The sequence below is a fragment of the Fonsecaea monophora genome, assembly GCF_001642475.1.
Source record: "Fonsecaea monophora strain CBS 269.37 chromosome Unknown Scaff22, whole genome shotgun sequence".
Classification (NCBI taxonomy): domain Eukaryota; kingdom Fungi; phylum Ascomycota; class Eurotiomycetes; order Chaetothyriales; family Herpotrichiellaceae; genus Fonsecaea; species Fonsecaea monophora.
In genome coordinates, this window is record NW_019173953.1 from 107,847 (window position 1) to 134,132 (window position 26,286).

The following is a 26,286-nucleotide window of genomic DNA, read 5'->3' on the forward strand; positions in this document are numbered from 1 at the left end:
GCGACGGTGACGGCGACGTATGTACGTTGACGGCTTTGGGGACGAGGATGGTGAGCTTGGCTTGGGGATTTTTTTCATGAACATTCACAACTACAAAGGTCCGTCCATGCATATCGATATGATATCCATGTGACATCCATATAGATGCTGGGCGGACATTTTTTTTCCCATCAATACTTTGAAGAGTCTGTATTGGATTCAAGAGAGCGGGAAGGGAGAGAGCGACAGAGAGAGAGAGAGAGAGAGAGAGAGAGAGAGTAAAGCACCATGTAAAACTCCTCGGGATTAGGCACAGAATTACATGGTCGCGTACAGAGAGTATTCCGGAAATAACATTCTCCATTTGATGCATCCCCATTGCCGTCACTTGCCTCCGCCGTCCAAATACCCACTGGTCCCCGCCTGGATCGTGAATTCGTTACCAGTCATTATAGCTTCGTCTGTAACCCATACTCCCGTACTCCTGTACTCCCGGAGAAGAAAACCGAAGAAAAGAAACTGCGTTCAGTCCCGATGTGCATTCATTCAATGACCTCCCCGAACTCACACATTATCAACCTCACAAGAAATTCAAGTCCCACCGACCGCCAATGACGGTCTTCCCCTCCACAGCAACAGAGTAGCGATGAATCAGTAGGCTCGGCGGTAGTGGATGCCTATGCTCGAAGGCGAGGTGCTCGGCGAATTCACGCACGGTGGCGAAGGCGGTCAATCCGCGCTCAAGCTCGTGGCCGGTCGCGAAGCAGAATACACAGCCGTACTTGACCACGCCGTAGCTGTCGCGCCGGTTGTGGGTTGACAAAGAAGTCGAGCTGGACAAGCTGGACGTCTTCTCCGACGGTGGTAGGTATAGATGGCACTTGGCCAGAAAGGAGCTGCGATACTGAATGTCCAAGCCGGGGTGCTCGCGAATCTCGTCCGTGTTGTGGATGTTGGACGACGTGCTGGCGGCGACGTGGTAGCGTACCTTGCAGGCGCAGTGGGAGCATTGCCAGTTCAAGAACGCGCCACCAAAAGCCTTCAGCGTGCGCTTATTATCGTCGTTCAGCTCTTTCTTCTCCACGAACCCTAGTCGGCCTCTGTCACGGTGGTTGCTGATCCCCAAGGCCCCAGGACAGAAATTGCCAAGTTCTGCAGGCCTGAGGTCTTCTGGGGCAGCACGGTGTGGGATGCTAGGACATACCGCGGGCAGCTGCTTGATCTGGTCCTGTCTATAGTGAAGAGTTTCCCAGATGGTCCCAAAAGGCCGACGCTCTTGCAGGTCCCGATCGTAGTGTTCCACGAAGATGGTCTGGACTCCGCGCACGGAGGATAGTAGCTGCTCTACGATTTGTAGCAAGTATTGTGAGGCGAGATCGTCTGAGCCGTCGATCAAATAAGGGAGTCGCTGGTAATCGATGGTAGCAAGAGATTTCAATCGCAGCTGTAGGATCTGGAGTCGTGGATCATAGGCTTGAATCGAATTAGGCACAACATCCGGAAATATGTACCAGTCGATCAAGGTGCGAAGTTTACGCCGGATTTGGTTGAGGGTGACTTGTAGGTCGTCGATGGCTTGTCGAATTGTTATGGGGCCAGGTGGAGGTGGCATGGGATCAGGATCGAGAACGTTGGCGGCCATGGTTTCTACATCGGTCAATTGAGGATTGGTGAGGTTTTCGCAGCCTTGAGCCTCAGAGCTATGGGATATGGGCGGGCGTTACAGAGTGTGTATCATGCACTGGAGTGAAAGCCGTCGGCGATGAGTGGACACAGACCGAAGCGCTTGGAAATCAACCGGTCTCGGCATGAATATCGTGCTTTGTGCGACGAAGCTCGCGCGGAGACTTGGACGAAAAGATAAATGACTGCGTCAGGGAGGAGAAACTAGGTACCTTTTGAAACTCGTTGTGGTAGAGGGTCATGCGGATTCAATGTTGTGGCCACCTTTTGGGCCGAATAAGCTTGCGTTTCCCGCCCCAACCACGATCGAACAAGTTGGATGGGGGATAGTTTTACGACAAGGCGAGGAAACAGGGCGACGAAAGGCTGCTTAAGTGCCCAAAGAGAGCGGGCGCCTGCATATGCATCGTGGCGCAAATCAGGGCTGAAGCGCTATGATGCTAAGAGGTTAATGAGGCGAGGTTCGCATGATTTAGCGTAGAGCATGGACTCTGGCATGGCTGACGAGGGGTGAGAGGGGTGGAGGTGGGTTTTGGACGGAAAAGCGTGGGAGACGAAGAGGAGCAAGCTGCGGTTGGCTTTCGGTTGGTGTTGGCTTGCTTGGTGTAGTTGGTGTGGCAGTGTGGATGTGGATGTGGTTGCAGCGCAGGGTGCGCAGTCAGGCAAAAATATGTCGTCATTCGTGTCATTCGGTCATTCGGTCATTTGAAAACTAGGCCATTTTCGGACCTTTATCAAACTCGTCAAGGTGACAGCGTCCCTGGAATGAGGCTTGTATCTTCAATCGCCTAGACTTCCCCTCAGAAGAACGCTCGCCATGCCCACTGAGTTGGAAGAGGTAAGCCCAATCATTGGAAATTCATGGCTATCATAGCTAAATCGTCCTAGTTGCTCGAGTTTTTACATCATGGAAACACTCAGATTCGACAACTTGGTAAGCAAACCCCTTCGTTTGAGTATCTCTGCCCTCGACTTCCCTGGGTGTCTCAAAATACAAAGAGAGAGTTACATGGGAGGAAGACCCGAACTGACAGAATGCCTCTCATTCAGCCTGTGATCATCTTGTTGGACACTCCTCAGATCCGGCAGTCTTCAAAAAGCCTCAACTCGTGCCTGTGAGAGACCTGAAACTGCTCGTTAAGGACTATACCGTACGTCTGCGTCTATACATATATATCATTTACGCAGTTCTGACGCAGCTCCATGGCTTGGCTCTAGCCCATAGCTAAGAATGCTCTTACGATTTTGATCAACATCAGTCATGACACTGAAATCCTCGAGAACCTGGTGGCAGACGATGAACTTATTGAAACCTTGCTCAGAAAGATAACAGTATGTAGGTTGGAATCCACCTCCAGGCACTCGGTTTCACGCCCACGTTACCAAGGGGAAGCTGACTGTAATTTAATTGAAGGACCCAAAGGAGCAAACTGCTGACGAAATTGCCATGCTCCTCTCCAACCTCGCTAAAAAAGACGACATGGAGAAGTTGATCAATCTCAAACGAGCCTTGCCCGTCAAAACAGTCTCTACATCCCCCTATGCCCTCGATCAGCTGCTTGACTGCTTCGTCAAAGGAGCCGATGGGTCCCTCAACAAACACGCAAACTTCGACTATGTGGCATATCTCTTGGCCGACTTATCAAAACACAAAGTGGGCCGGGATTATTTCCTGAGCAAGAGGGATTATGATGGTGTGGTGCCCATAAGCAAACTAACAGTCTTTACAGAGCACAAAAGCCACATTAGGCGGAGAGGAGTGGCCAGCACAATCAAGAATGTTGCCTTTGAAGTGGACAAACATCCTTTACTTCTGGCTGACGACACTGAAACCGTGGACGGAGTTCCTGGCGTCAACATATTACCTTACATCCTGCTACCACTTGCTGGATCAGAAGAGTTCCCAGAAGAAGAGTCAGCAAACATGCTCCCAGATTTGCAACTCCTGCCACCCGATAAGGCTAGGGACAGCGACAACGACATTCTTACAACACATCTCGAAACCTTGTTGCTGCTAACCACGACGAAGGAAGGACGGGAGAAGTTGAGACAAGTGCAGGTTTATCCGCTGATTAGAGAGACGCATACGCACGTCGAGGATGAGGGCGTTAGGGAGGCCTGTGACCGACTAGTGCAAGTACTCATGAGAGATGAGGAAGAGAGGCCAAAGGTCGAAGAGGTTGACGAAGAAGAAAAGATAGAAGAGATATTTTGAGTAGACGTCAATTACAGCTCGACGGATTTGCAACGCTCCGGGTGTTATGTTTTTCCGAACAGATACGCCGAGATGCCAAGACGCCAAGAACTACGGTGAGCCATAAATCCGAGAAAGTCAATATTCATGGAGAAGTATTCGCACCGACGCGTAACATATCAACTCCGCCCTTTTCGCTTTTCATTGACGCGTTGGCAATTCATTCCCACCAACCCATGGATGTTTTGTGTGAGAGCTTATGGCGCCAGTGTCTACTGCACGACAGTCACATGGCCTTGAGCCTCCGCCATCCTCGATTCTAGCAACGCACGTTGTTCACGGAAATGGAGTCACTGACTTTGATCAAGACAATTTCAATCAACTGTTGACCGAAGCTCTTGGAACCGATGATCAAGGACAACCCAATCTGGGTGCCGATGTCGCAGTCAATCACAAGTTGATTTGTATCGTCTTCCAAATAGGCATCGAGCGTGCCCTCGAAGACGATCCTTTCCGCTCCTCAACCGCTGCAGGTAGGGGCAACTCACAATTCAGAACGTGCCTTGAAGTACTTCAAGTCGCAATCAAAAGATCACCACAAGTTCTCTACGTGAAGTCCGATACCCAAGGCAGGCTCTTCAACGGAAATGGATGCCCCCTGTATTCCTGGCTGATCCCGACACTTCTTCCATTGGGCGCTTCATCCCAGGCATCTGTAGACGGGGATGCTATTCTCGAACTGTTCGGTGTTATGGTGGAAGCTGACAGGAAATGTACAATCCTTTACTCAAACGATATCATTCTTGACTTTCTCAGGAGTTGTGTATCAGGTCAGTCACTCCACCGTGGTAGAATCTTGCCTATCCAACCCTGACTTTGACTAGGCATTCTTACTGCAACCCAATCACTCCCATACAGTCGGCCAAACAAACCCGTCATCATCGATGGGGAAGACTTTGCTTCTGCAATTGCCAGAGTCACCAATGGCCTCAGTATCGATGTTCCCAGTCTCAAATTTCCCTCTCTTCATCAGCTGTTCGTTGGATTGGCCAGGGTTTTGAAGGTTGTGTCTAGATACTCTGAATCGGCCCAAGCCAAAGTTCAGTTTCGCAAAGTCTTCTCGCGATTTCGACAGTTCGTTGAAGAGAACGACAGTCTGCCAAATGACGGTGACCACACCGAGGTAATGTTCTATTGGCCTTGACAGCCGATTCACTGCTTACCACTTGCCAGAATCTCAGTGAAGAACTTCGCATATTGAGTGTCGCACCCCCTGCGCCACCAAGGAATTTATTCGAAGACAACGACGAGCCGTGGCCTGACAATGATCGTGCGCGGAAGAGACTACGACTGTCGACCGATAACGAAGATGGACTATCGAATGGGACCTTACAACAGAACATCTGCCGGCGACTGACCTTGGAATTGACTGGGAGCGCAGCACCTGATATTGATGGACTGTGTCAAACATCATCCGAGAACTTCAAGCGCCTGCCCGAGGAGAAACAATGTAATGCACTCGCTTTACTCGGTCTGACCGCGTGTCAGCTTTCCTCATCCACCCTGGATAACTATTGTCGAACGTGTGATGAGGATATTGAAACAGCGAGTACTACTTCCGAACCGGTTTCACCTGCGAGCTCAGAGTTACTCAAGACTTTGGTCGTTCTCATTCAGACAATCTCACGCCGATCCCGAGCAAGAATAATTGCAATGTCTTCTCTGCGGAGAATCATTATGCATACAAACTCGACCGAGGACTTACAGCTTAGCCAAACACCCGCTGGCGACTGGTGCCTCCAGTCTCTCAAGAGCTCCTCCAGAGACTTGAGAATAGTCGCCGGTAGGACTTTACAGGCCTACGTGATGAGAAGACAACAACACGACTTGTCTTTGGCACGGGAAAACAGAATCACGGCATTGGATTTTCTGGACACTTTATGGCACAAAGAAGACTTTCCGCTGCAGGAGACTACCGTCATGGCTCTGACGCAGGTGGCTAAAGTGGTCGGGGATGAAGAATTAAACATCATTCTGGTCCGACTCGTGGAGTACCTTGGCCACTCGAACCCATATCTTGGTGGTTTGGTATATGCTGAGATTCAGTATCTTGCCCAATCCTTGCAAATCTCAGTGTGGCTGCTCTTTCGGCCATTCTGGCGGACTCTCGGTGTGGTATTCGCGAAGTCTTTGATGTCTCGGTCAAATATTGCCCATCAATTATCCGATCTACTTGGCATGGACATCACAAGTTTGATGGGGCACACTGCGGAGTTTGCCCTTCCATATCTGGTCCTGCACAAGGCCAAAGATGTGATCAGGAAATTCGCTGATGCAAGTGGGCAATCGACCACCCTCTTCGACCTATGTACGCAACGACAAAATCTTATTGCAATTCTGTCGTTCCTGCTCGTACAGCCATTTCCAGAGGCGGAACAGTCCATCATCTCAATCTTGTCGGCGGTATCTGAAGACTTTGGTAAGACTGATCTTGCGGACTGGGTTGCCCTAGACCCCATCCACATCACCTGTGAACTCCTGAAAGCGATCGGGGATAGCGGTCAGGGCAAATCTTCCCGCATTTACCAAGCACTGCAACTGTTGGCACAACTGGTAGCCCGTCAACAGGGACAGCCATCTGGTACGAGACGCAGTGATAGTATAGGCGCCTTCTTGGAGAATAATGTTCTTGCAATCGTCACACACTTCACCGCTCTCTTGAATGACTGGGAGGCAAAGGAGTCCAAGGTGGACAAAAGACGATGCCTTGCCGCCCTGGGTGAGGTCGTCAAGCTGGGCAAGACCCGAATTGTGCGAGCTCTTCCTCAGATTTGTACTTGTCTCAAATCCGGGTTGGAAGACCCCGGTCTCTGTGATGCTGCCTTTACCTCTTGGGCAGCCATGGTCAAGTCACTCAAAAAAGACGATTTGAGGCCCCTCGTTGACCAGACCCTAGCAATTATCGTCCGCACGTGGGATGCACTCGACACTTCATCGCAGCGGTTAGCATATGACTTTGTCGGAGATCTGCTCAAAACCCACACAGATATCGTGCGAGTCCAATTTGCTACAATGCCATCATTAGCTTCGATACCGACCATGGTTAAATTCGAGTCCGAGATAATGGCTTTGAAAAGCAAGCTAGATGAGCGCCAACAACTTAATGCTTATATCCAAAGACTGCACGACGAGAATATCGCCGTTGTTGAACAAGCTTTGATTGAGTTGGCGCCATTCCTATACCACAAACAAGATCTTCTCCAGAGGTCTATCCTCAGGGAACAGCCTGATGAGTTCGTGGCCGAGTTGACTCGTGCATTATTGGATTGTTGCGTGAAGTTCAACACAAGCAACGAGGTCTCAAGGCTGTGTGGGCAGTGCCTGGGCAGTATTGGCTGCATGGATGCTAGCAAGATCGAAAGCCTGAGAGACCGGAAGATCATGGTCGTCAGTGGAAATTTTGCAATCGCTGATGAGGTTATCCAATGGATTTTCTTCTTCTTGGAGCACGTACTGGTCAAAGCCTTCTTATCTGCCAATACAACACGAGCTCAAGGCTTCCTCGGCTGGGCTATACAGCATTTTTTGAACGCTTGCAGGCAGAGTACGTCGTCGGACGAATCTGGCAACCTGGCCTCAACCCTATGGAACCAGCTGCCTGAATCCACCCAAAACGTATTGACGCCATTCATCAGCTCCAAATATACGGTCCAGGAGGTTCGGGCTCCCGAAAAGAGTCACTACCCTGTTTTCACACCTGGTATGAAGCACCGCGACTGGCTGCGAACCATAACATTGGACTTTCTTCACAGAAGCACGGGAGACAACGTCGAAATTATCTTCCCCATATGTTGCCGCATAATTCATGGTCAAGATGCTTCTATCCCAGCTTTCCTTCTGCCGTATACTATGGTCAATCTTATCGTTAGTGGCATAGAGCAGGACACTCAAGACATTATCGCCGAAATCAGTTCAATTCTCAGCCAGTCGCTGGACGATTATGATCGGAAAGTGCAGGACGACATTAAACTATGCAGTCAAACAGTATTTGAAATTCTTGACTACATGTCTACATGGCAGCAACAGAAACGCAAACAATATGCCATGATCCTGGCAAAGTCAGACCGTGGACTCAATGATCTGGTCCTGGGCAAAGCTGCAGAGGAAATCCGCAGTATTGAGCGCGTGCTTGAGCAGATCCCGCCCGATGTGCTGGCTCGACGAGCGTTGGAATGCAAGTCTTATTCAAGAGCCCTGTTTCATTGGGAGCAGCATATCCGGAAATGCAAGAAGGATGACGTTGAAGCCGAGCTCCAGAGGTTGCAAGACATTTATGCACAGATTGATGAACCTGACGGGATCGAGGGTATTTCTTCCCGAATGCACGTACTGGATATCGAACAACAAGTCTTGGAGCACAAGAAAGCCGGTCGGTGGACTGCTGCTCAAAGCTGGTATGAGATGCAACTCGTCGCTTGTCCAGACGACAGTGATGCGCAAAAGAACTTGATGGCTTGCCTCAAGGAGTCCGGACAGTATGACGCCCTCCTTCACCACTTCAATGGTATTAAGAGCCGCAGCAGCAGTTCCACAACTTTACTGGCTCCTTACGCTCTTGAGGCCGCTTGGGCAACAAGCCGCTGGGATCTCCTGTCCAGTTATATTCCCCGAGAGATTGGACACGATTTTGCTTCGCACATTGCAGAAATCATACTAGCCGTCAATGCCAACGACGTGGCAAAGGTGACTCAACTGCTTTCGGAGGTATTTCGCACCACCGCCTCTGAACTCAACCTCAACAACATCTCTTCATTCCAGGCCAGCCATGACACGCTCCTACGCTTGCATGTTCTCAATGACATGCAATTGATCGTCCAAAGTCCCAAAGAAGATCGTGCCGCCGTTCTAGACACCTTACGCGGACGTCTTGACGTGCTCGGATCGAACGTCGCCGATAAACAGTATATCCTGGGAATTCGCAGGGCACTGATGTCTCTCAGACCAGATATGTTCAGCTTAAACGATGTTGCGGCCGCATGGCTCTCGAGTGCCCGACTTGCCCGCAAAGCACGTTCAAGCACTCAAGCTTTCAACGCCGTTCTCAAAGCTTCCGTGCTCGGTGACAAGTCTGCAGCAATTGAACAAGCGAAATTGATGTGGTTGGAAGGACAGCACCGAAAAGCTATCCAAACTCTGGAAGGGGCCATTGAGTCAGGGGCATTCGTGGCCCATGATTATGTGGCTGAGAATGGACCAACAACAATGACTGTAGAACGACGCCACTCCCAGAACGAAATCACCGCGAAGGCACATGTTCTTCTTGGGAAATGGTTAGCACAAGCTGGTCAAACTCAATCGGAAGTCATTAGAAAAACGTTTAGAAAGGCAACAGAAACCTTCAGCAAAGGGGAACAAGGGTGGTACCACCTTGGCCGCTACTACAACAAAGTTCTGGACTCGGAAAGAACAATGCCGCCTGGCAAGGAGAGCCAGACTTATCTGACGGGAGAAACGGCGAAACATGTTATCGAAAACTACTTACGATCACTCCTCACTGGGAGCAAATACGTTTTCCAAGCCCTTCCGAAAGTGCTCACACTCTGGCTGGAGCTAGTAGATGGAGATCTTCCACGAGATGACCGACGAGGTAGCGCCGAGTTTCACTCCAAAGTTGCAGCGCAGCGAAAACGCATCATTGAGGAGACGAATAACCAGATCAAAAAGTACACTGACCGTTTGCAGCCGGTATTACTCTATACCATCCTCCCACAGATTGTTGCACGTATATGCCATCCCAGCAAAGTGGTCTGTGAGATTCTCAGCAGCATTGTGGTCAAGGTAGTGAGAGCGTTCCCTCAACAATCATTCTGGACGTTGCTGGCGGTGGTTGAATCACAACAGAAGGAGCGGGCACTGAAAGGTTTGAGCATCGTCAACAAGATCGTCGAGGTCGCGAAGAAATCCAGCAAGGACTCATCCGCGGCCGAGCTCAGGAGCATGTTCACCAGCGGCCAGAAATTCGTCAAGGAACTCCTTCGTGTCTCCGAATTTGAAATCAGGAACAAAGTCACGAAAATCAGCCTCGCCAGAGAACTAGGCTTCAACCACAAAATCGCCCCTTCTAAACTGGTGGTCCCCAACCAAACTTGCCTTATTCCCAGCATGCCCACAAGCTTCGAACCGGCACAGCTGAAAGCATTCCGTCCTTTCACGAAAGAACCCATCACCATCAGCGCCTTTATTGACGAAGCCCTTGTGTTGGCGTCTCTCCAGAAGCCCAGAAAGCTCACCATTCGTGGTTCTGATGGCAACCTGTACTCCGTTCTTGCCAAACCGAAAGATGACCTCCGCAAAGACCAACGGCTCATGGAGTTTAACAACATGATCAACCGCTGTCTTAAGCGGGACGTTGATGCTGCTAAACGGAGACTCTATATTCGCACTTACGCCGTTATTCCGATGAACGAAGAATGTGGCTTGATTGAATGGGTGGACAACCTCAAGACTTTCCGGGATATCATTCTCAAGCTGTACAAGGATAAGTCCATCCATCCGAACTACATGGAGATCCGGAATCTACTGGACGAGTCCTGCTCAGGAGATCCCGAGAACGCAAAGATCTTCACGAACAAAATCCTCAAGAAATTCCCCCCAGTGTTTCACGAGTGGTTCGTTGAGAGTTTCCCAGACCCAAGCGCGTGGTTCAATGCAAGATTGAGATATACGCGGTCGGCGGCGGTGATGTCGATCGTGGGCCACGTCTTAGGCCTGGGCGACCGGCATGGCGAGAACATTCTTTTTGAAGAAGACAATGGCGGGACTTTACACGTGGACTTCAACTGTCTATTCGACAAGGGCCTCACGTTTGAGAAACCCGAGATGGTCCCATTCCGGCTGACCCACAACATGGTCGACGCCATGGGCGCGTACGGCTACGAAGGCCCGTTTCGAAAATGCTGCGAAATCACCTTGACGCTCCTGCGATCCAACGAGGACGCCCTCATGACCATCCTCGAAACCTTCCTGCACGACCCCACCACGGACTTTATCAACGCGGTCGGACGCAAGAAAAAAGTCGTCCCGGGCGTGCCCAGCACCCCGGTCGAAGTGCTCGAGGGCGTCAGCGGCAAGGTCAGGGGCATGTTGCCGGGCGAATCGGTGCCCCTGAGCGTGGGTGGCTACGTCGACGAGATGATCAGCAGGGCCACGGACCACCGCAACCTGTGCAGGATGTACATCGGGTGGTGTGCTTTCTTTTGATTGTCCTCGCTGTCAGATCCCCAGGGACAGCCGCGATCTGTTGTTGCTTCGAGGCAGATCTAACTTTGAGGCTGCCCTCATGTGCCATGCAAGTGAGTGGTGATGGCGAGGTCGGAGAGTTGTGGCGAACGAAACACAAGCTCCAACAGCCGTTTTGACAGTTCAGTCTCAGGCATTCGGACATTGTCACGGAAGAGAGGAGCTAGCCATAAAGGCTTGGGGAACATTGTTGGATTGCGCTTGGTCATTAAAGCATAGCTGCACAGCCACCTTGTCCTAAAGTATATAATGTATAGCAAGAAAAGAAAATACCATGTGGTATTTCCACAGCGAGCAGTTCAGCATCTCATTCTTCGTCTCGTGTCTGTCTCAGTGCACTCGCTGTATACCCAAGTTTCCCGCTCTATAGACAAAACGAGTTCGATTCTGCATAATCACATCTATCCAGTGCAACCACCATCATATGGATTTCGAAATCGTCAGGCTACGATCTTGTATCTGCTCATTCGTTTTGCACAGGCGACGACGAGAACATATCTCCGGCGTCGACACCCTGAGACTCTTCTTTTTCCTCGTCCACTGCTTCGATGCTGGTACCAGCAGTTCTGGATGTGTCCGCCTCGATGGGGACGGGGACGTCTCCACTAGCGGATTCCCCAGTCTCTGGCATCCGGGCAGTGGCACTGGTGAGGCTTGATCTTGGTGGAGCAGAGTCCAGGTCGGCAAGGCCCTGAGAAAGTCCAAGACCGATTGGTGCGGTACCTTGCAGAGGGGAAGAGGAGAACATGTCCGCTCCATAGCTTTCATCCGGTCCATCATCACCAACGGCCGCCTCAGAACGAGGAGGAGTCGCTGCTCTGACCGTGCGTAGAGATCCTGCGGGTTCTCTGTTGGTGGTATGTTGTCGTGCTTCCTGTTCGGCGAGCAAGGCATCCAGGTCATCGTCCTGGTCGACATTTCCCTCATGGGCTCTAGAAGTAGCAGGGTCTTTGTGCTGCGTCGTCGACGCCTGTATGCTGGGTTGTATCCGCGCCTCTTGCTCTGCTAGCAGGGCATCCAGATCGTCCATGTCATCGTCATCATCGTCGTCGTTCCCGCCGAAGGGCGAGGGATTTAGCTTGGGCGCAAATGTAGGTGCCGACTGGGAGATAGGCTGAGGCGGAGGTGCACGCCTCATTTCTTGCTCAGCTAGTAAGGCATCGAGATCATCGTCGCCCTCGGAATCGTTGTCGTCTATTGGTTTCGAGACGGACAAGGGACGCGCTGTGCCACGTGTCTCCTGTTCGGCCAGTAGAGCATCAAGCTCGTCATCATCTGGAAGAGCACCATCATCGTCCCCGTCATTGTCCTTGTTGCGGACGTCTGGAACGAATAAAGAGTCATCCTCTGTGCCAATGCCAGCATTCGAAGCCTCCTGGCCGGCAGAAAGTTGATCTGCCGCAAACAGATTATCTGTCTCCTTGTCTGCCTCCATCTCTTTCTCTGCTGCCTTCTTCGACTCCCTTTCTCTGATGTATCCCGGCTTGCCCTCATCAATCCACTCTTTCCTCATAACTTGCATGCGTCGACTGTGCCCGGCCTTCTCAATCAGTTGTAGTCCATCCGCAAACTTGGCTCGAGGATATAGATTATCGAGCCATAGCTGGTAGTAATTCAACAGCCGTGCGACGTCTGAGAACTCATGGCCCTTTCCCTTCAGCCGCAGCTTTTTCGAGAACTTCCCAGAGCGAGCATCGGTGCGTAACTTGGGAATTCCTGGGGCCGAGAGGAGTCTCGCTTCGTCGAGTTTTGAGATGGGTTTCCTCTTTTTTGTGATTTTGACCTCTTCGTCCAAACCCAGAGTTGCGTCGAGCGGGTCTATTGCTTTTCGTTTGGAATTGGGGCTCGACATTGGCTCATCATCACGGCCTCGCCGAGGTGGTCTGTCGTTGAAGCCATCTTCATAGTCAGAGTTGTCAAGGTTCAACAGGCTATCAACGGTTGCAGCGGTCAGAGGATCTGCTGCCATCTTGTAGTGATATGTTCGTGGTTACTCTGTGTTGTAAAGAGGGTTGACAGCAGCACCAGCGGTCATTGCACTGAAGACGTGGGGAACGCGTTCACACGAGATTCGGACGCGTCGAAACTTCGCCGTGTAAAATACGTCATTTGAAATAAAAGGCTATTCCATTTTTGATCTAGTCCCTTGGCACCTCCAAAGCTCCGCATGCTCGATGAACCTCACGATTCAATGCTGCGGACTGCGTTCGAGTGAGCACTGTCGCTACAACCATGGCTGACGAGCAGAAGGTGTTTATCCCGCCCAAGCGGGTGGACACAGACTATCCGGTAAGGTGGAAGAACAACGGGTTGCAGAATTCAAGCTAATATCTACCTGTGACAGATTATCGACACAGACCCGTACGTTCCTCGTTCCTCGCACGTTTTAGAAGCTTCCCTCGACCTGTTACTGACACAATGATTCTTCAGTCACTGGAGAAGAGCATTCGGATATGCAAGAAGAGAAGACTGGTTATACGGAGCCGGAATGGCAGCCGTGGGTCCGGCTTTCATGCTCGTCACGGAACGCTACGCACCCTCGTTTTCCGGCAGAGGCGCATTCCCCATGGCCTTTCGACTTGGGTGTGCCGTTGGCCTGATAGCAGGTGCGGGATTGGTCTATCAAAGGAGTTGCTGTAGGTACCACCCGCGAGAACAGATTCGCGCACCGGAGTCGATGAGCGTGGGCTGATGAAGATGCGACGACAGTGAGGTTCTACGGCTGGACGGAAAACGAACGAGAAGTCAAGATGGACATGAGGGAGATGGTGGATAAAGTTAAGAGGGGGGAGCCGCTTTATGGCAAGTCAGACCTCACCCCGTACATGCAAGGTGTGGCGGCGCGGAACAGCAGATACTCGGCACTGATGGCAAATGTGGTACCATGGGCGAATTTTGTCAACCACAACCAGGTAAGAGTTGTTCCCTTAGATGATTGAAGGTGTGACGAGCTGACACATTCTAGCACGGTGTGGACACCGCCAAATACTATCAGCAAGCAGAGCGAGAGTTGGAAGCTGAGAGATTATCAAAGGGTGGCAAGTGAGACATGGAAGTTCCAAAAAGACTTGAAACTGAGACGACAGGTCAAATCAACTACAAGATCTGACTTGCTCATCCTCCCACGGATTGTACATAAGGGCACATCAGGTGACCAAGAAGGAGGCCGGATGCCATTCGGGCTCAACTGATGCGCAACTGAAAAAGACCTTTGAGACTTGACTTTCTTTTCCCTTTCAACTCTTCTTCTTTCCTCCAAGGTCTAGTATATATACATATCCTGCTAATTTGAGTCCAGGATCTCCAAGGCCCGATGGTTGCTTGCACGATTCTTGTCCAGTTTCTAGATCTTTCAACACCAACTCGTTTTGTTCTGTCCTGTCACTTCACATTCCGGATAAGTTCCCAGGTTTGGCGACTTGTCACTTGTGAAATGATAATATCACCGTGAGCGCGCCAAGGAATTTGCTTCTACCAGCACTGAATCTCGCTGCCCTAAGTTTCGCTGCCTTAACCCTGGCTGTCTGTGAAGATGGACCTTTTGTTGTGTGTGTGTCTTGTCAAATTGATCAAAGAAGACACTTGGAACTCTTCATCTCACACATACATCATCGTCTATCCAAGATGCGCGCGCAAACAGAAGAGAACCCGTGGGCAAATGCCGATGTCAGCTACACTTCAGCCGTGTGGGGAGACAGTAAGTGCTATTGCTCTACATCGTGGCGCGCTTTCATTAACCAGACTCCAGATGTCGCCGCCAGCCAAGTGTTCATTCTTCCGACTTTTGCGTCTGGTGAAGGCACACGCCAACTTCTGTCCATAACAAAGCAAGGCATCAGCGACCTCAGTGTCCAAACCTGCGAACTCGCTCACGAAGCCAGGACTGCCGACCATGAACAATTCGCCATCAAGTGCGCCGTAGTTGATGAGCACCGTCACCAGCGGCGAGCACAGGGATCTGAATCACAGACTTCCGACGTGAGAGTGCTCTCAGCAAAAATCTCCGCCTTGCGAATCATCAAAGATTTCGAATTTTACGCGGTGCTAGTTCAGCAGGCCCATGGTGTTGCAGAGCATTTGGTGGGCAAATTCGAGCAGTTGCAAAAGGTGGCACAGACGGTGCTCACCGAACAAGAGGAAAACGGCACCAATCTCGCAAAGACGCCCGAGGCTGTCAAAAAGCTCACAATCAGCATGAAATGCGTGGACTCCATCTGGGCCGACATCATCGCATCATGGAAAAAGCTCAAGAGATTGGACAGTGGAATTCAGAAGGGCAAGACGACGTTGCTGCCGCTCCGTGATAACCTGAAGCTCATCGGGATTAACATTATGGGTGCAGAAGAGAGCGATAACCCTGCACTAGAAGGAGATCAAGATAATTCAGTCGCCGACAGCGAAGCCAAAGTTGTTCACAAAGCTTCCCTTGAGGAAAGCCCGATGGAAGAGACGGGTGACACCACCGAACCGTCGTCATCTAGCGGCCGCTCTCTCTCCAGTGCGGATACCATGGGAGCGCTGATCGAAAAGTTTGTCGAGAAGTGCATGATCAGAGATGCCCGACACTATGCCAGCGAGGATGGCAACGACGCGGATCTTAGCACCCCAGCACTGAAAGATTCGGATTCCGACAAACCAAATCCCGGCAGCGAGCTTGTCAACACCGAGGGCACCCAAGGGGAGGTGGAAGACGCCACTGTGGCTGATTCCGGGGCAGATGGCGAGGAAATCGCAGAGTCGAGCGAAGGGGGTGATGAGGACGACAGCGATGAGCTCGATATCATCTGCAGCGAGCCTTCATCGCCGGCTAAGCCTGCGCCGGAAGAGCGTTAGGTGAACAAGATTGCAGAATAACGAGAACCTCGAGTGGATGTGGCCATGAATAACTCAGGCAGGAAAGAGCAATGTGGAGTTTAGGCCGGTGCCCAAGACAAACAGGATATTCATTCATGAGTCCAAACCATAGGGAGGATAGGCAGTAATACACAATGAACCATGAACTATAGATCAATCTGCGTACCAACTCAGTACCTGACTGCGCCTCTCTTCAACATCTAAAGAGTTCTGTGAGCCTTGCATAGCTACCTACGCACGCTGCCTAGTCGCGTGTTGTTGTCGTTAGTTTCGTGGCGTGGACGAGGCTGTGCGGTTACCTAGTTTAATAAGGCTGCGCCTCGTTCAAGTCTCAGTAAACGCCCAACTTCCTCCCTCCTTCTCAGCTACGAAATCCTTCTAGTCATCTCGTCTTATACCTCCAGCCTCTGCTCCCCAAGTCATGGCAGACCATACCGCTCATGTCATTGTGCGTGACCCGGAAAAAGAGCATGAAGAACGGCTGCGTTCCATCCGTAATTATCAGTATGTTTCAGCGGAGCAGAGTCCAAACCATGCCTTCTGCGCTCGATGTAAACTCATCAACTTTGAAGCCATCTTCAAATTACTGGAGACCCAGTCAGACTCACAAGAGACTGCGGTCGCTGACATTGGCAACCTCAATCGGACGATGTTAACTGCGACTTGCCCCTGCTGTGTCTTTTGTGCACAAATTGTCTTCCTCAACAAGCCGCAATATCCTTTCGACGAGGTTAGTAGAGCCTACATCGAGGCACGGTCTTGCAGGAAGGACGCAAACAATCAAGATGGAACGAACCAAGGGCCCTGTGGCTCCTATCACAAACGTTTGAAGCTCCGTTGGTCTGGCCCAAATTTAGGACCATTTGACAATTGGAGAACTGGACCTATATCAGAACACCTCATCTTTCCATCTGGCCAGAAGACAGGTAGTGCATGGGCTTTTGGAAACACCACAGCAAAGGCACGACATATTGATCCGAACACCATCGAATATGGCCACATCGTTGATTGCCTGCGACAATGTCGGTCTAGCCACACAAGTTGCACGAAACTAGACCCTGAATTGACTGTCAAGACAAGGTTGATCAATTGCCGGACAAACCCTCCAACCCTTATCGATGGCTCGACGGACATGGATTATTTTGCGTTGAGCTATTGCTGGGGCCTTGCGCAGCCTGGTGTGACAAGAAAAGCGTATACAGCAGTCGGAGCCTTGGAGGTAGCATTGCTGCCCCAGACAATAAGAGATGCCATTGTTGCTACTCATAAACTGGGGTGTGATTATTTATGGGTTGACGCAATCTGTATCGATCAAGACGATGCAATCTCCAAACAGGTCCTTATCAACAAGATGGACTATCTGTACAACAAGGCAGGCCTTGTCCTCGTTGCTCTGGGAGACGATTCGCAAACAGGCCTTCCTGGAATCTCGACACCCAGGTGCACACAACCTGCTCTCAGAGTCGGTGACACCAAACTAGTCTCGAACATGTCTGAACTGCGCGGGCTGTTACAAGGCTCTAGGTGGAGTAGTCGAGGCTGGACATATCAAGAGGCGCTACTGGCTCGCAGGTGTCTTTTCTTCACTTCTGAGCAGTGGCATTTTGTGTGTAAAGCTTCATCAGCTTATGAGACTTTGGTGGAAGATCTGCCAAAATTTGACGACTGCCGATTGGATCTTTATGCATTACGGTCGACGCTGTTTCGGACAGGAGCAACCAATGCGCATGATCTCGAGATTACCGAAGATATTCGGGAATATACAATCAGGGACTTGTCATTGGACGCTGACTTTCTCAACGCATTTCGGGGAATTTTGCGTAGGAGTGGGTTACATTCTTTGTGTGGAGTTGCCGCATTGAAACCAAAGAACTGCCATTTTGTACATCAGGACCTCGAAAGCGGATTTGCTCTGGGACTCTATTGGGCTGCTCAAGATCGCCATTTAGAGACGACAGCAGGTCCAGGCCCTCCGCGCACTACCCGTCGCCCTGGCTTTCCCACATGGTCGTGGCTATCGTCACGCGGTGTGATTGAGATGACTTGGAGTAATCCCCAGGATTTCATATCAAACTTCTCAGGGATAGATGTCCATGCCTCCTTCAGCGTGCTGGACAATGGTGGTATCGCGACGCCTTTAGCCACCCTGTGGCAGAAGAGTGCCTCAGGGGGTCTCTTGGACAAATTTCTGGAGTTACAACCGGGCCAGCATCTTCAAATTACCAGTTATATTGTCAAGGTCCGGTTCATGAAACCGACTCAGGCCGTCATGTTCCAAGAATACTGGTTCGTCTTAGACGGTCCACTTGTGCTCTTCCCGGACGATACTTGCAATCCCTCCACCCACAAGCCGTCAGCGTTCTACTCAGCGACCTTGAAAATCCCAACAGGGGAACCTCGAAAGATTCACGACCAGGAAAGCATTGGCTTTGACGTGGAAGCGTTCTCTGACCCCGGCCTCCGTGCGCGCATCCTTGTGGACGAATTCGAGTTATTGTTATTAGCTTCCCACGGGTATGAAGAGCGACAAGTGAATTATTGGATCATTTTGGACAAAGAGCATGGGAGAAGGAAGAGAATTGGGACTGCCTGCTGCAATGGTCACAGATACACGGTCGCCGATCCCAGTCAGCAGGGTAAGCCTTGCAAGTCCCCCCACGCTGATCAACCATCCGAGTCTCCTAACGACTGCATCTTCCTTTCAAAAAAGACCACCATTACCATGGTGTAGACGTCAGTCAATCGTCGATCCTATCTGCTTTTCGAGCTCTATCTTGAACTGTTCTACAATCTTCCTCAGGGCTCCTACCACCCGCAAGTTTGCGCATGAATTGAACAGTGCTTCTGCTCTGGCGTCTGCCTCAGTCCAATCGCTGTCCAGATAAGCGTCTTGCGCTGTTCTAGACCTCTTTTTCGGACTGTGATAGGGATATATGATGCCAAATTGTTTCAAGAGCTGAGTGAGGTTCTCCTTGGTGCATCTGTGGAGATCTTCAATGGCACTGCGGAGCGAGTGGTTGGCACTGTTGCTGGAGTCCAACGAATCCAACGCCAAGGCGGACAACTGATATTGGACAACATTCTCGACCTCCTGGATCGCTTGGAAATAGAGGTCTCCGGTGTGAAAGTGACGGACCCCTGTCTCACTTAGGTCTGTTGCACTTGACGGGAATGTCATATCTGCAAAGGAAGCTATATTTGAGCTCATCTCGTCGTGCTCCCTCGAAGCCTTAGAGTAAGCCCTGCAGATTTCCCCAGACCCTAGTTGCATGACGCAGGCAGGTATATGTCCGTCTCTAGCCTTCTTCAGGCACCTTTCACGCTGCAAGACTGCCCTTCTCAGTTGTGACTTCTGCCAGGCGACGCTGGGAGTGTCAGAGATCCAGGTGGTCATCAGCCCAGCTTCGTAGCCGATGACATTGTTCCGCGAGAAGACCACCTGCTTGACCTGGCTGTTGAAGCTGACGGCCTTTTTGGTCGAAACCACTCGAGAGACTTGGTCTGATTTGGACCCCCGGCTCGTGCCCAGACCAAGGTGAGCCTCATCAACCCCCGCCATATCACTTGCCTTTAACGCCGACGGCCTTTCCAGCTGAACCCGTGGTGGGTTGTTTACTGGTTTAAGGCCTGGGTAGCAATAGCATACACTACCAAGGCCGTCATACTCACAGGGCTCAACCCCAAATGCGGCTTGGTGACTTCTTTTTGTGCCACGAGGTGTCCTATCGGCGATGAAGGCCGCGTTGGAACAGGCCACTCCCGTCATTGCTTTGGCAGCGGCGGGATCCTCCACAGGATTTCGGGGAGTGGTGTTGATGTTGGATGTGTCCATGGTGGAGGTGCGGGAAGTGGAAACGGAGCCCTTCTCGGAGGTAAAAGGTAGCAGGCGATGATAGTGTGTCGCTTGAGGTGTTGGATGAGGAAATCTGAATTAAGGCAGATGAATATGGAGAGCGCCATGCTGCGAGTAGAGGCGTCGACTTATGTGGGAATATCTGAGGACCTGCCATGCTGGGCCCATGTTTCTGGAAGTCCTCTCCAGAGTTTTCCCCGTCAACTATCTGAGCAAATTTGTTCCTCCTTTCCGCAGCCATAATGTCGATGAGGACTTGCAGTCCAGTGAACCGGTACGCGTTACGTGTTGGTTCCAAGGGGCTGTAAGTAGAAGGTCAACAAACAAGGCTGGAATGTCCCGAAAAGGAGATCGACGTCACAAGGCCGCGGGCCCCTTAAAAAGTCCAGTTTGTCGAGGAAGGTGGCCCGAGCTCAATTGCGGACAAGTTTCATGTTCGACACGTCCACAAAAGAGACAATACAGCATACCTTCAGCCCATGGACTGACTGTTCTCACGCGATCCCAAGATGATACTGAGGTCAGAACTACTCGTACTTTCTCAATTACTCGTATCCCAGGCATGGGCGGCAGAAACAAGGGCATCTGAGTCTTCACGGCCCAGAGGCGTCGGTCCAGAATGTAAGAAACGACTCTCGATCTCTACACACCCCATATCCATGCGGTTCCCCCTCAATCTGGATGGTTTTTGCTCTCGATTGGTTTCAGACAGCTAAGAACTGAGCCATGTGCTTCCGCAGTTGCAAAATTCTACAAGAGTGCGCCGTCAAATATATTCACATGCATCTCCAACCCCTCGATATCCATCCCCTTCTCCCGCGTCAACGACGACTTCTGCGACTGCCCCGACGGCTCAGATGAGCCAGGCACATCGGCCTGCTCCTACCTCTCCCCTTTATCTCCTCCACAGTACCACCCGGGCCCTGACACACCCGCCAGCGTCTCGATAAATAGTACACTTGCCCTACCAGGGTTCTACTGCAAGAACAAAGGCCACGTCCCCGCCTATCTGCGGTTTGAGAGTGTGAACGATGGCAAATGCGACTATGACGTGTGCTGTGACGGGTCGGATGAGTGGGCCAATGTCGGGGGCATCAAGTGCGAGGATCGTTGCCAACAGATCGGCAAGGAATACCGCAAGACGGAGGAGACACGCCAAAAGAGCCTGAGGGCCGCGTTGAAGAGGAAGTCCCAGCTGACGACGGAAGCGGAGCGGCTCAGGAAAGAAGTCGAGATCAAGATCGAGGACGCCCAGATCAAACTCAAGGGGTTTCAGATCCATGTCAAGGAGGCGGACGAGAATCTGAAAGAGGTGGAGAGAAGAGAGAAATTAAAGGCTATACGAGGGAATGCCAGTGGAAAAGGTGGTGGTAAAGTCGGTGTTCTCGTCGGGCTGGCGAAATCGCGGGTGGACGAGTTGAGGACCCATTTGGAAAAGACAAGATACCAGAGAGACAGCATGGTCGCTCGGATTACGGAACTGGAAGGCATTCTCGCCGCGCTCAAGGACGAACATAACCCCAACTTCAATGATGATGGAGTGAAACGCGCTGTTCGCGGGTGGGAAGATTATGCCGCGAGGGAGACTGACGATGGCTGGACCGAAGCCGAAGACCGTGACCTTGACGCTGTTCTCACAGAGGACAGTGAGACAAACGGGATCAACTGGGCCGAGTTCGAGAACGACCTATCCGCAGAGGCCGAGGCGGAATCAGACGTGGCAGCTCTCTACAGATTCAGCGCCTACTTGCCGCCGTCGCTCCGTCTGTGGCTCGACGAAAGTATTTCCTCATTCCGCAAGATACTTGTGGAGAACGGTATATTGGCTGATACGTCCGTCAACTCCTCTGCCGCTACTCAAGAGTCCAAAGCCGTGCAGGACGCGAAAAAGACTCTCTCCGATGCAGAGCGGGATGTGCGCAATGCCGAAAACGACCTACAGCGATTCCGCGAGGACCTCGAAAAGGATTACGGTCCCGAAGGTGGCATATTCCGCGCGTTGAAAGACACGTGCATTTCCAAGGACAGCGGCGAGTATGAGTATGAGCTGTGTTTCATGGGGTCGACCAAGCAAAAGCCCAAGAAAGGAGGAGCACATACGGGAATGGGCAATTTCGTCGGCTTTGACACGGAATATGTCGACGAGCCCCCAACCACGGATGGAAAGGGGCTCGGTACGGGCGAGCGGTTGGTTATGAAGTATGAAAACGGTCAGCATTGTTGGAACGGACCGAACAGGAGTACGAGGGTCATTCTTGCCTGTTCGGAGAAGGAGGAGATCTGGAAGATCAGTGAGAGCGAAAAGTGCGTTTACCGCATGGAGGTTGGCACGGCCGCGGTCTGCGAATCACCCTCGAAGAAGAATGGCGGCGGTGGCAGCAGTGGTGCTGGGGTTGATGAGACCAAGAAAGATGAACTGTAAAGTATTGGGGGTTTCTTTTGGCTTTCTGAAAAAGAAAAAGCAAGGGGTTTTTTACCCGAGTAGATACGGATCAATTGGATGCGCGAGATTTTGTCACAACCCCAAGGCTAATAAATGCTCAACATCAATATCTAACACATGCATTTTTCTGGTTGATCCCTGTCTCATTGGGCTTCGAATGGAGAATTGTGAGTCCACTGTCTGTTTATCATGCAAGAAGGGGGATGGGAGAAGGATAAGAGATCTCTGTTGTACAGATACAAATGTGAACGAATAGGCTTATTGGTGAGCACTCTCTGGCTGGGGACGAGAAGGGATACATTGGGCGAGGTCAAGATGAAAGAACGAGAACGAGTTGAGTCCATGTGGGAAGAGTCATTGCCATGTTATTTTCGTGGGTTGGATAACTAAAAGGCCTTGTTTGAGTCCTTGTCCTGCTTTCTGCCATTCACAATGTTGGGCCCTCCTTTTTCCGCCAACATACAACTCCCATGCATTGATGCATACGGGGGATCAAGCGAAGAGCACCGCTGCAAAGTCCACGTTTTCCCATTTTTGCCTAGTTGAACAAAAGGGGGAAGTGCAGTTGTGAAGATGGCATGCGCCAAAATGAGGGAACCTCCATTCAGGATGCGAGATCTCGTGATGAATACTTACATGGACGATCGAAGGACCAGTTTTTTCACGTAGTCCCAGAGTCGGATTACATCGTGAAAGAGCGCGGGAGAGGTCCCGAGGAGCAAGAACCCCGGCGGAAAGGCCCTGTACGGTTTCAACTTTAGGCATGAAGTTAGCATGTGCTCGAGAAGCTCGTCTTCCAAGTAGGAAACTTACCTGCCTAGAGGAAGAGTGAAAGATAGGGGCAGCCATGAAAAAGCTTGCACAGAGATAGTCAACATAGGCCTTTTCATGGCTGCCTCTATCTCAGATCCCCACCCTAGAAGGTAAAAAGTTCGCCCACAGGAAACAGGAACTTCCCGAACACAATGCTAATCTCATGCCTAACCTCTCATTGATGGTGTGAACGACGGGATCTTCACTGTGAAGTCGACATCTTGTTGAACACACATTGAATTTGGTGACAGTGACGGTATTGGCCATCAGCCGTTCCTCGTGCATGCTGCCGGGTTGGATACATCGCCATGCTGCATCGGCCTGCAGGGCTGCATCGCTTCTTGGCAGGTGAAAATGACACCATATTGTGAGGGGTTTGGGCAAAAATTGAACAAATATCACGAGAAATGGTAGGATATGAGACGATGCATCAGGGCTAACGAATGTCAGAGAGGGACAATGAATACTTATAAGTGTGAATGCTGGCGACAATGTGGACGACGAGATCCTTCTTATACCTGTCAAAAGCAGCGGCGGACCTGGCCCTGCGACCTTACCCGAAACGGCACAACCACCACCGCAGCAGGCGAATTTCATCTCCCAGCAATTACCTTTGCAGGTACACAAAATGCCAGATCTGGCCGAACAGGGTCAAATCTGGTCGAATCCGGCCGACATGTGGCGCCGCTTTTGGTGGGCTTCGTCCATGCGGAGATCAGCACCCCCTCTCTTGTCGGAAGTCCGATGGCGCTAGGTCTGGGCTTAGCCCACCATGTTCTACGGTGATTGGGTGGGCTCTGGAGAGGTCTGGGCCGTCCCGGAGTTCGGATCGTGTACTTGTACGCCGCATTGCTGGTACCGAAGCACTTGGCCCTAGCGCAACTTCAAAGAGGACGACACCATGACAGAGAGCTGGGACTGATCCTCCCAACCCCCCCTCTCTCCAGCAAGAAACTGCTTGGATCTCATTACCGAAGGAGTTTTATTGTCAAGCAAACAAAGCACTGAACGTTTCAGTCACGATTACTGTGACAGTTGCCAGATGGCTGACAATGAAAATGATGGTGCAGCACCTGGTCCACAGAGCCCCCTGTCCTACCTACGCAGGTCATCTTCCTCGGATATTGTCCGCATTCCCCGCTGTTTCTTGCGCATCCGAGATGTCATGGTGCCCCAGATATCTGTCATTCTTGCCAAGCCCTCCATATAACCAGCCCGCAAATACTGACCAGTACTGTACCATAGTCTTGGTGTCAACATCCTTACCAGGAAGGTCTGCGATGATTCTTCATCCGCATTCAATCATACGCCCGGAACTCATGTCCGAGCCATACTGTGCCCTGTCTACCGGCAACACCACATATTGAAAAGACGGGGGACATTGTCGTCGTTGGTGTCCTGACGTACACTCCACCTCCAACAGTGCGGGTCCAACATCCACTCAAAGACGCGACAAGAAAACGGGGACACAGTACCAAATCTCCGCCTACGGGTGTTCATCGACCAGAACGGCCTTTTGAATGATATTGCAGAGGTGTTCGGATCGGGAGATAGTCGCATTCATGGCATTGTTGTCCGAGATGGTAGCAATGAGACGGTGATTGACTTGAAGGTGATGTGCAGCTCGGCTGAAAACACCAGACAGACGTGGACCTAACTGTCAGCGCTTGTCACTTTGTTTCTTCTCCACGTTTTTGCTAATTCCCGGGATCGACGGTGGAGGTTTCCAGTGGGAAGAGGCAGATATGTAAAGCTGTTTGGGGGTCCCGACATCAGCGCTCACTCAGCTGGGCGGATCCTTGGACTTTGACGTGGTCTGAGAGCACATTGGATGGAGTGGAGTGAGCGAAAATACAGTGGACCTAACTTGCACACCTGGGCTGACCGAAAAAGTGCAGCCGTACTCGCCGATTACTCAGTCTTGATACTGAGGAGTGGTCAATAGTACTTCATTGCAGATTCCACGGCCTATGATCTCCACATGTCGGACATTTGCCAGGAGAAAAATATCCCCTGGGAACTGGCACAAGAAGGATGAATGGATATGCCCCATCCAACACTCAGCCAGAACTTGGTGAATCCTATCAAAACATTCCACTGAAAGCGGCATCGACATCAGCGTCCACAATTCACTGGATGTTGAATGCCCCCCGCCATCCGCCAATCAGAGCACTGTTCACGTAGTGGATATTATAGTGGATGCTCTGACGGTCCTCGGATCGCATACCCATAACCCCCAGCGAAGGGGTTTCTGCAAGGTGACACCGCTCACTCACTTCACAACAGCAGTAGCAGGCCTGATCGGCACCGGAATTCCATATCTTTTTTTTCAATCCTGTCCACCGCAGCAGAATGTGGCAAAGAGTATTTGCGAATCAAGCCCCCTTTCAATTGCTTGAAGCTGGCGAGCCCGACTCCCGAGAACAGACAGACATACCGTCCATGACCCATGACATTGAGCCCCCTCGGAAGCCAAAAAGTACCAGTGCCACCCGATCGGACTCCCCTACCGAGTACAAGCATTGATGCTGCTTCACCGTGAGTCGAGGGCGCAACTCTACAGATGGATGCAGATATACTTTTCCCCCTTGCCGCTTGCCACTGGGGTAAAAGGGTCTGGTGACATCCATGTCTGAACTTTGTGGTATGTATGCATGTATCTACGTATGCATCTGTGACTCTAAGCTTGAGTTGACCCCTTACTTCGTTCCCTTGGTCCTCGGTCCTTGCCCTGGAGGCGTTGAGTAAAATGGTAAATGTCTCTCAAGCCCCCTTGCTGGCGTAAATCCCGACTCCCGACTCCCGATATACTGTGTGAGAAAGTCCTTACCAATTAAGCTTTCATAGCGCCCACCACGGCTACCAGCCAGCCGTCAGCCATGCCGTAGAAGAGCCGATGTTCCTGTTTTCCCGTTCACGGGGTACATGGTACCAAAGTAGAGAGGTCCACTCGCGCATACAGCACACACCACATAGCTGTCCATGGATGTGCGATCTACAACTACCACTCCGTAGAGATCATCTCCTGGAATCTGCATGTTTCCGGACATTGAAACCCCGCCCGATATCTTTGTTTCTCCTGAGAAGAGAATGGATGAACAAGTCTGGCAAGGAGGAATGCGGGGGGTGGGTTGCCGTGTCGGTTAATCACCGTTAAGGTTTATGCAG

At 51.2% G+C, this 26,286-nt stretch overlaps 9 protein-coding genes across 9 annotated transcripts; 6 read left to right on the plus strand and 3 right to left on the minus strand.

Annotated features, from left to right (window-relative positions):
- Positions 1-559: 559 nt before the first annotated feature.
- AYO21_04093 (hypothetical protein) lies at positions 560-1,621 on the minus strand (the record flags this gene model as incomplete). The annotated part of the gene is made up of 1 exon (XM_022654066.1): positions 560-1,621. The coding sequence occupies one exon, from the start codon at positions 1,619-1,621 to the stop codon at positions 560-562; it is 1,062 nt and encodes a 353-aa protein (XP_022513581.1).
- An 858-nt stretch (positions 1,622-2,479) lies between these two features.
- On the plus strand, positions 2,480-3,877 carry AYO21_04094 (hypothetical protein; the record flags this gene model as incomplete). Its single annotated transcript, XM_022654067.1, has 5 exons — positions 2,480-2,500; positions 2,551-2,596; positions 2,743-2,813; positions 2,881-2,994; positions 3,077-3,877. 5 exons carry the CDS (start codon positions 2,480-2,482, stop codon positions 3,875-3,877), a joined length of 1,053 nt encoding a protein of 350 aa, XP_022513582.1.
- Positions 3,878-4,115: 238 nt separating this feature from the next.
- On the plus strand, positions 4,116-11,116 carry AYO21_04095 (hypothetical protein; the record flags this gene model as incomplete). The annotated part of the gene is made up of 3 exons (XM_022654068.1): positions 4,116-4,686; positions 4,741-5,039; positions 5,090-11,116. 3 exons carry the CDS (start codon positions 4,116-4,118, stop codon positions 11,114-11,116), a joined length of 6,897 nt encoding a protein of 2,298 aa, XP_022513583.1.
- Positions 11,117-11,618: 502 nt separating this feature from the next.
- Positions 11,619-13,124, minus strand: AYO21_04096 (hypothetical protein; the record flags this gene model as incomplete). Its single annotated transcript, XM_022654069.1, has 1 exon — positions 11,619-13,124. One exon carries the CDS (start codon positions 13,122-13,124, stop codon positions 11,619-11,621), a length of 1,506 nt encoding a protein of 501 aa, XP_022513584.1.
- Positions 13,125-13,387: 263 nt separating this feature from the next.
- AYO21_04097 (hypothetical protein) lies at positions 13,388-14,201 on the plus strand (the record flags this gene model as incomplete). Its single annotated transcript, XM_022654070.1, has 5 exons — positions 13,388-13,444; positions 13,500-13,516; positions 13,586-13,761; positions 13,865-14,067; positions 14,121-14,201. The coding sequence occupies 5 exons, from the start codon at positions 13,388-13,390 to the stop codon at positions 14,199-14,201; spliced, it is 534 nt and encodes a 177-aa protein (XP_022513585.1).
- Positions 14,202-14,779: 578 nt separating this feature from the next.
- Positions 14,780-15,988, plus strand: AYO21_04098 (hypothetical protein; the record flags this gene model as incomplete). Its single annotated transcript, XM_022654071.1, has 2 exons — positions 14,780-14,852; positions 14,904-15,988. The coding sequence occupies 2 exons, from the start codon at positions 14,780-14,782 to the stop codon at positions 15,986-15,988; spliced, it is 1,158 nt and encodes a 385-aa protein (XP_022513586.1).
- A 442-nt stretch (positions 15,989-16,430) lies between these two features.
- AYO21_04099 (hypothetical protein) lies at positions 16,431-18,649 on the plus strand (the record flags this gene model as incomplete). Its single annotated transcript, XM_022654072.1, has 2 exons — positions 16,431-18,539; positions 18,617-18,649. 2 exons carry the CDS (start codon positions 16,431-16,433, stop codon positions 18,647-18,649), a joined length of 2,142 nt encoding a protein of 713 aa, XP_022513587.1.
- A 94-nt stretch (positions 18,650-18,743) lies between these two features.
- AYO21_04100 (hypothetical protein) lies at positions 18,744-19,841 on the minus strand (the record flags this gene model as incomplete). The annotated part of the gene is made up of 1 exon (XM_022654073.1): positions 18,744-19,841. One exon carries the CDS (start codon positions 19,839-19,841, stop codon positions 18,744-18,746), a length of 1,098 nt encoding a protein of 365 aa, XP_022513588.1.
- Positions 19,842-20,104: 263 nt separating this feature from the next.
- Positions 20,105-22,284, plus strand: AYO21_04101 (hypothetical protein; the record flags this gene model as incomplete). Its single annotated transcript, XM_022654074.1, has 2 exons — positions 20,105-20,166; positions 20,571-22,284. 2 exons carry the CDS (start codon positions 20,105-20,107, stop codon positions 22,282-22,284), a joined length of 1,776 nt encoding a protein of 591 aa, XP_022513589.1.
- Between the last annotated feature and the right edge of the window lie 4,002 nt (positions 22,285-26,286).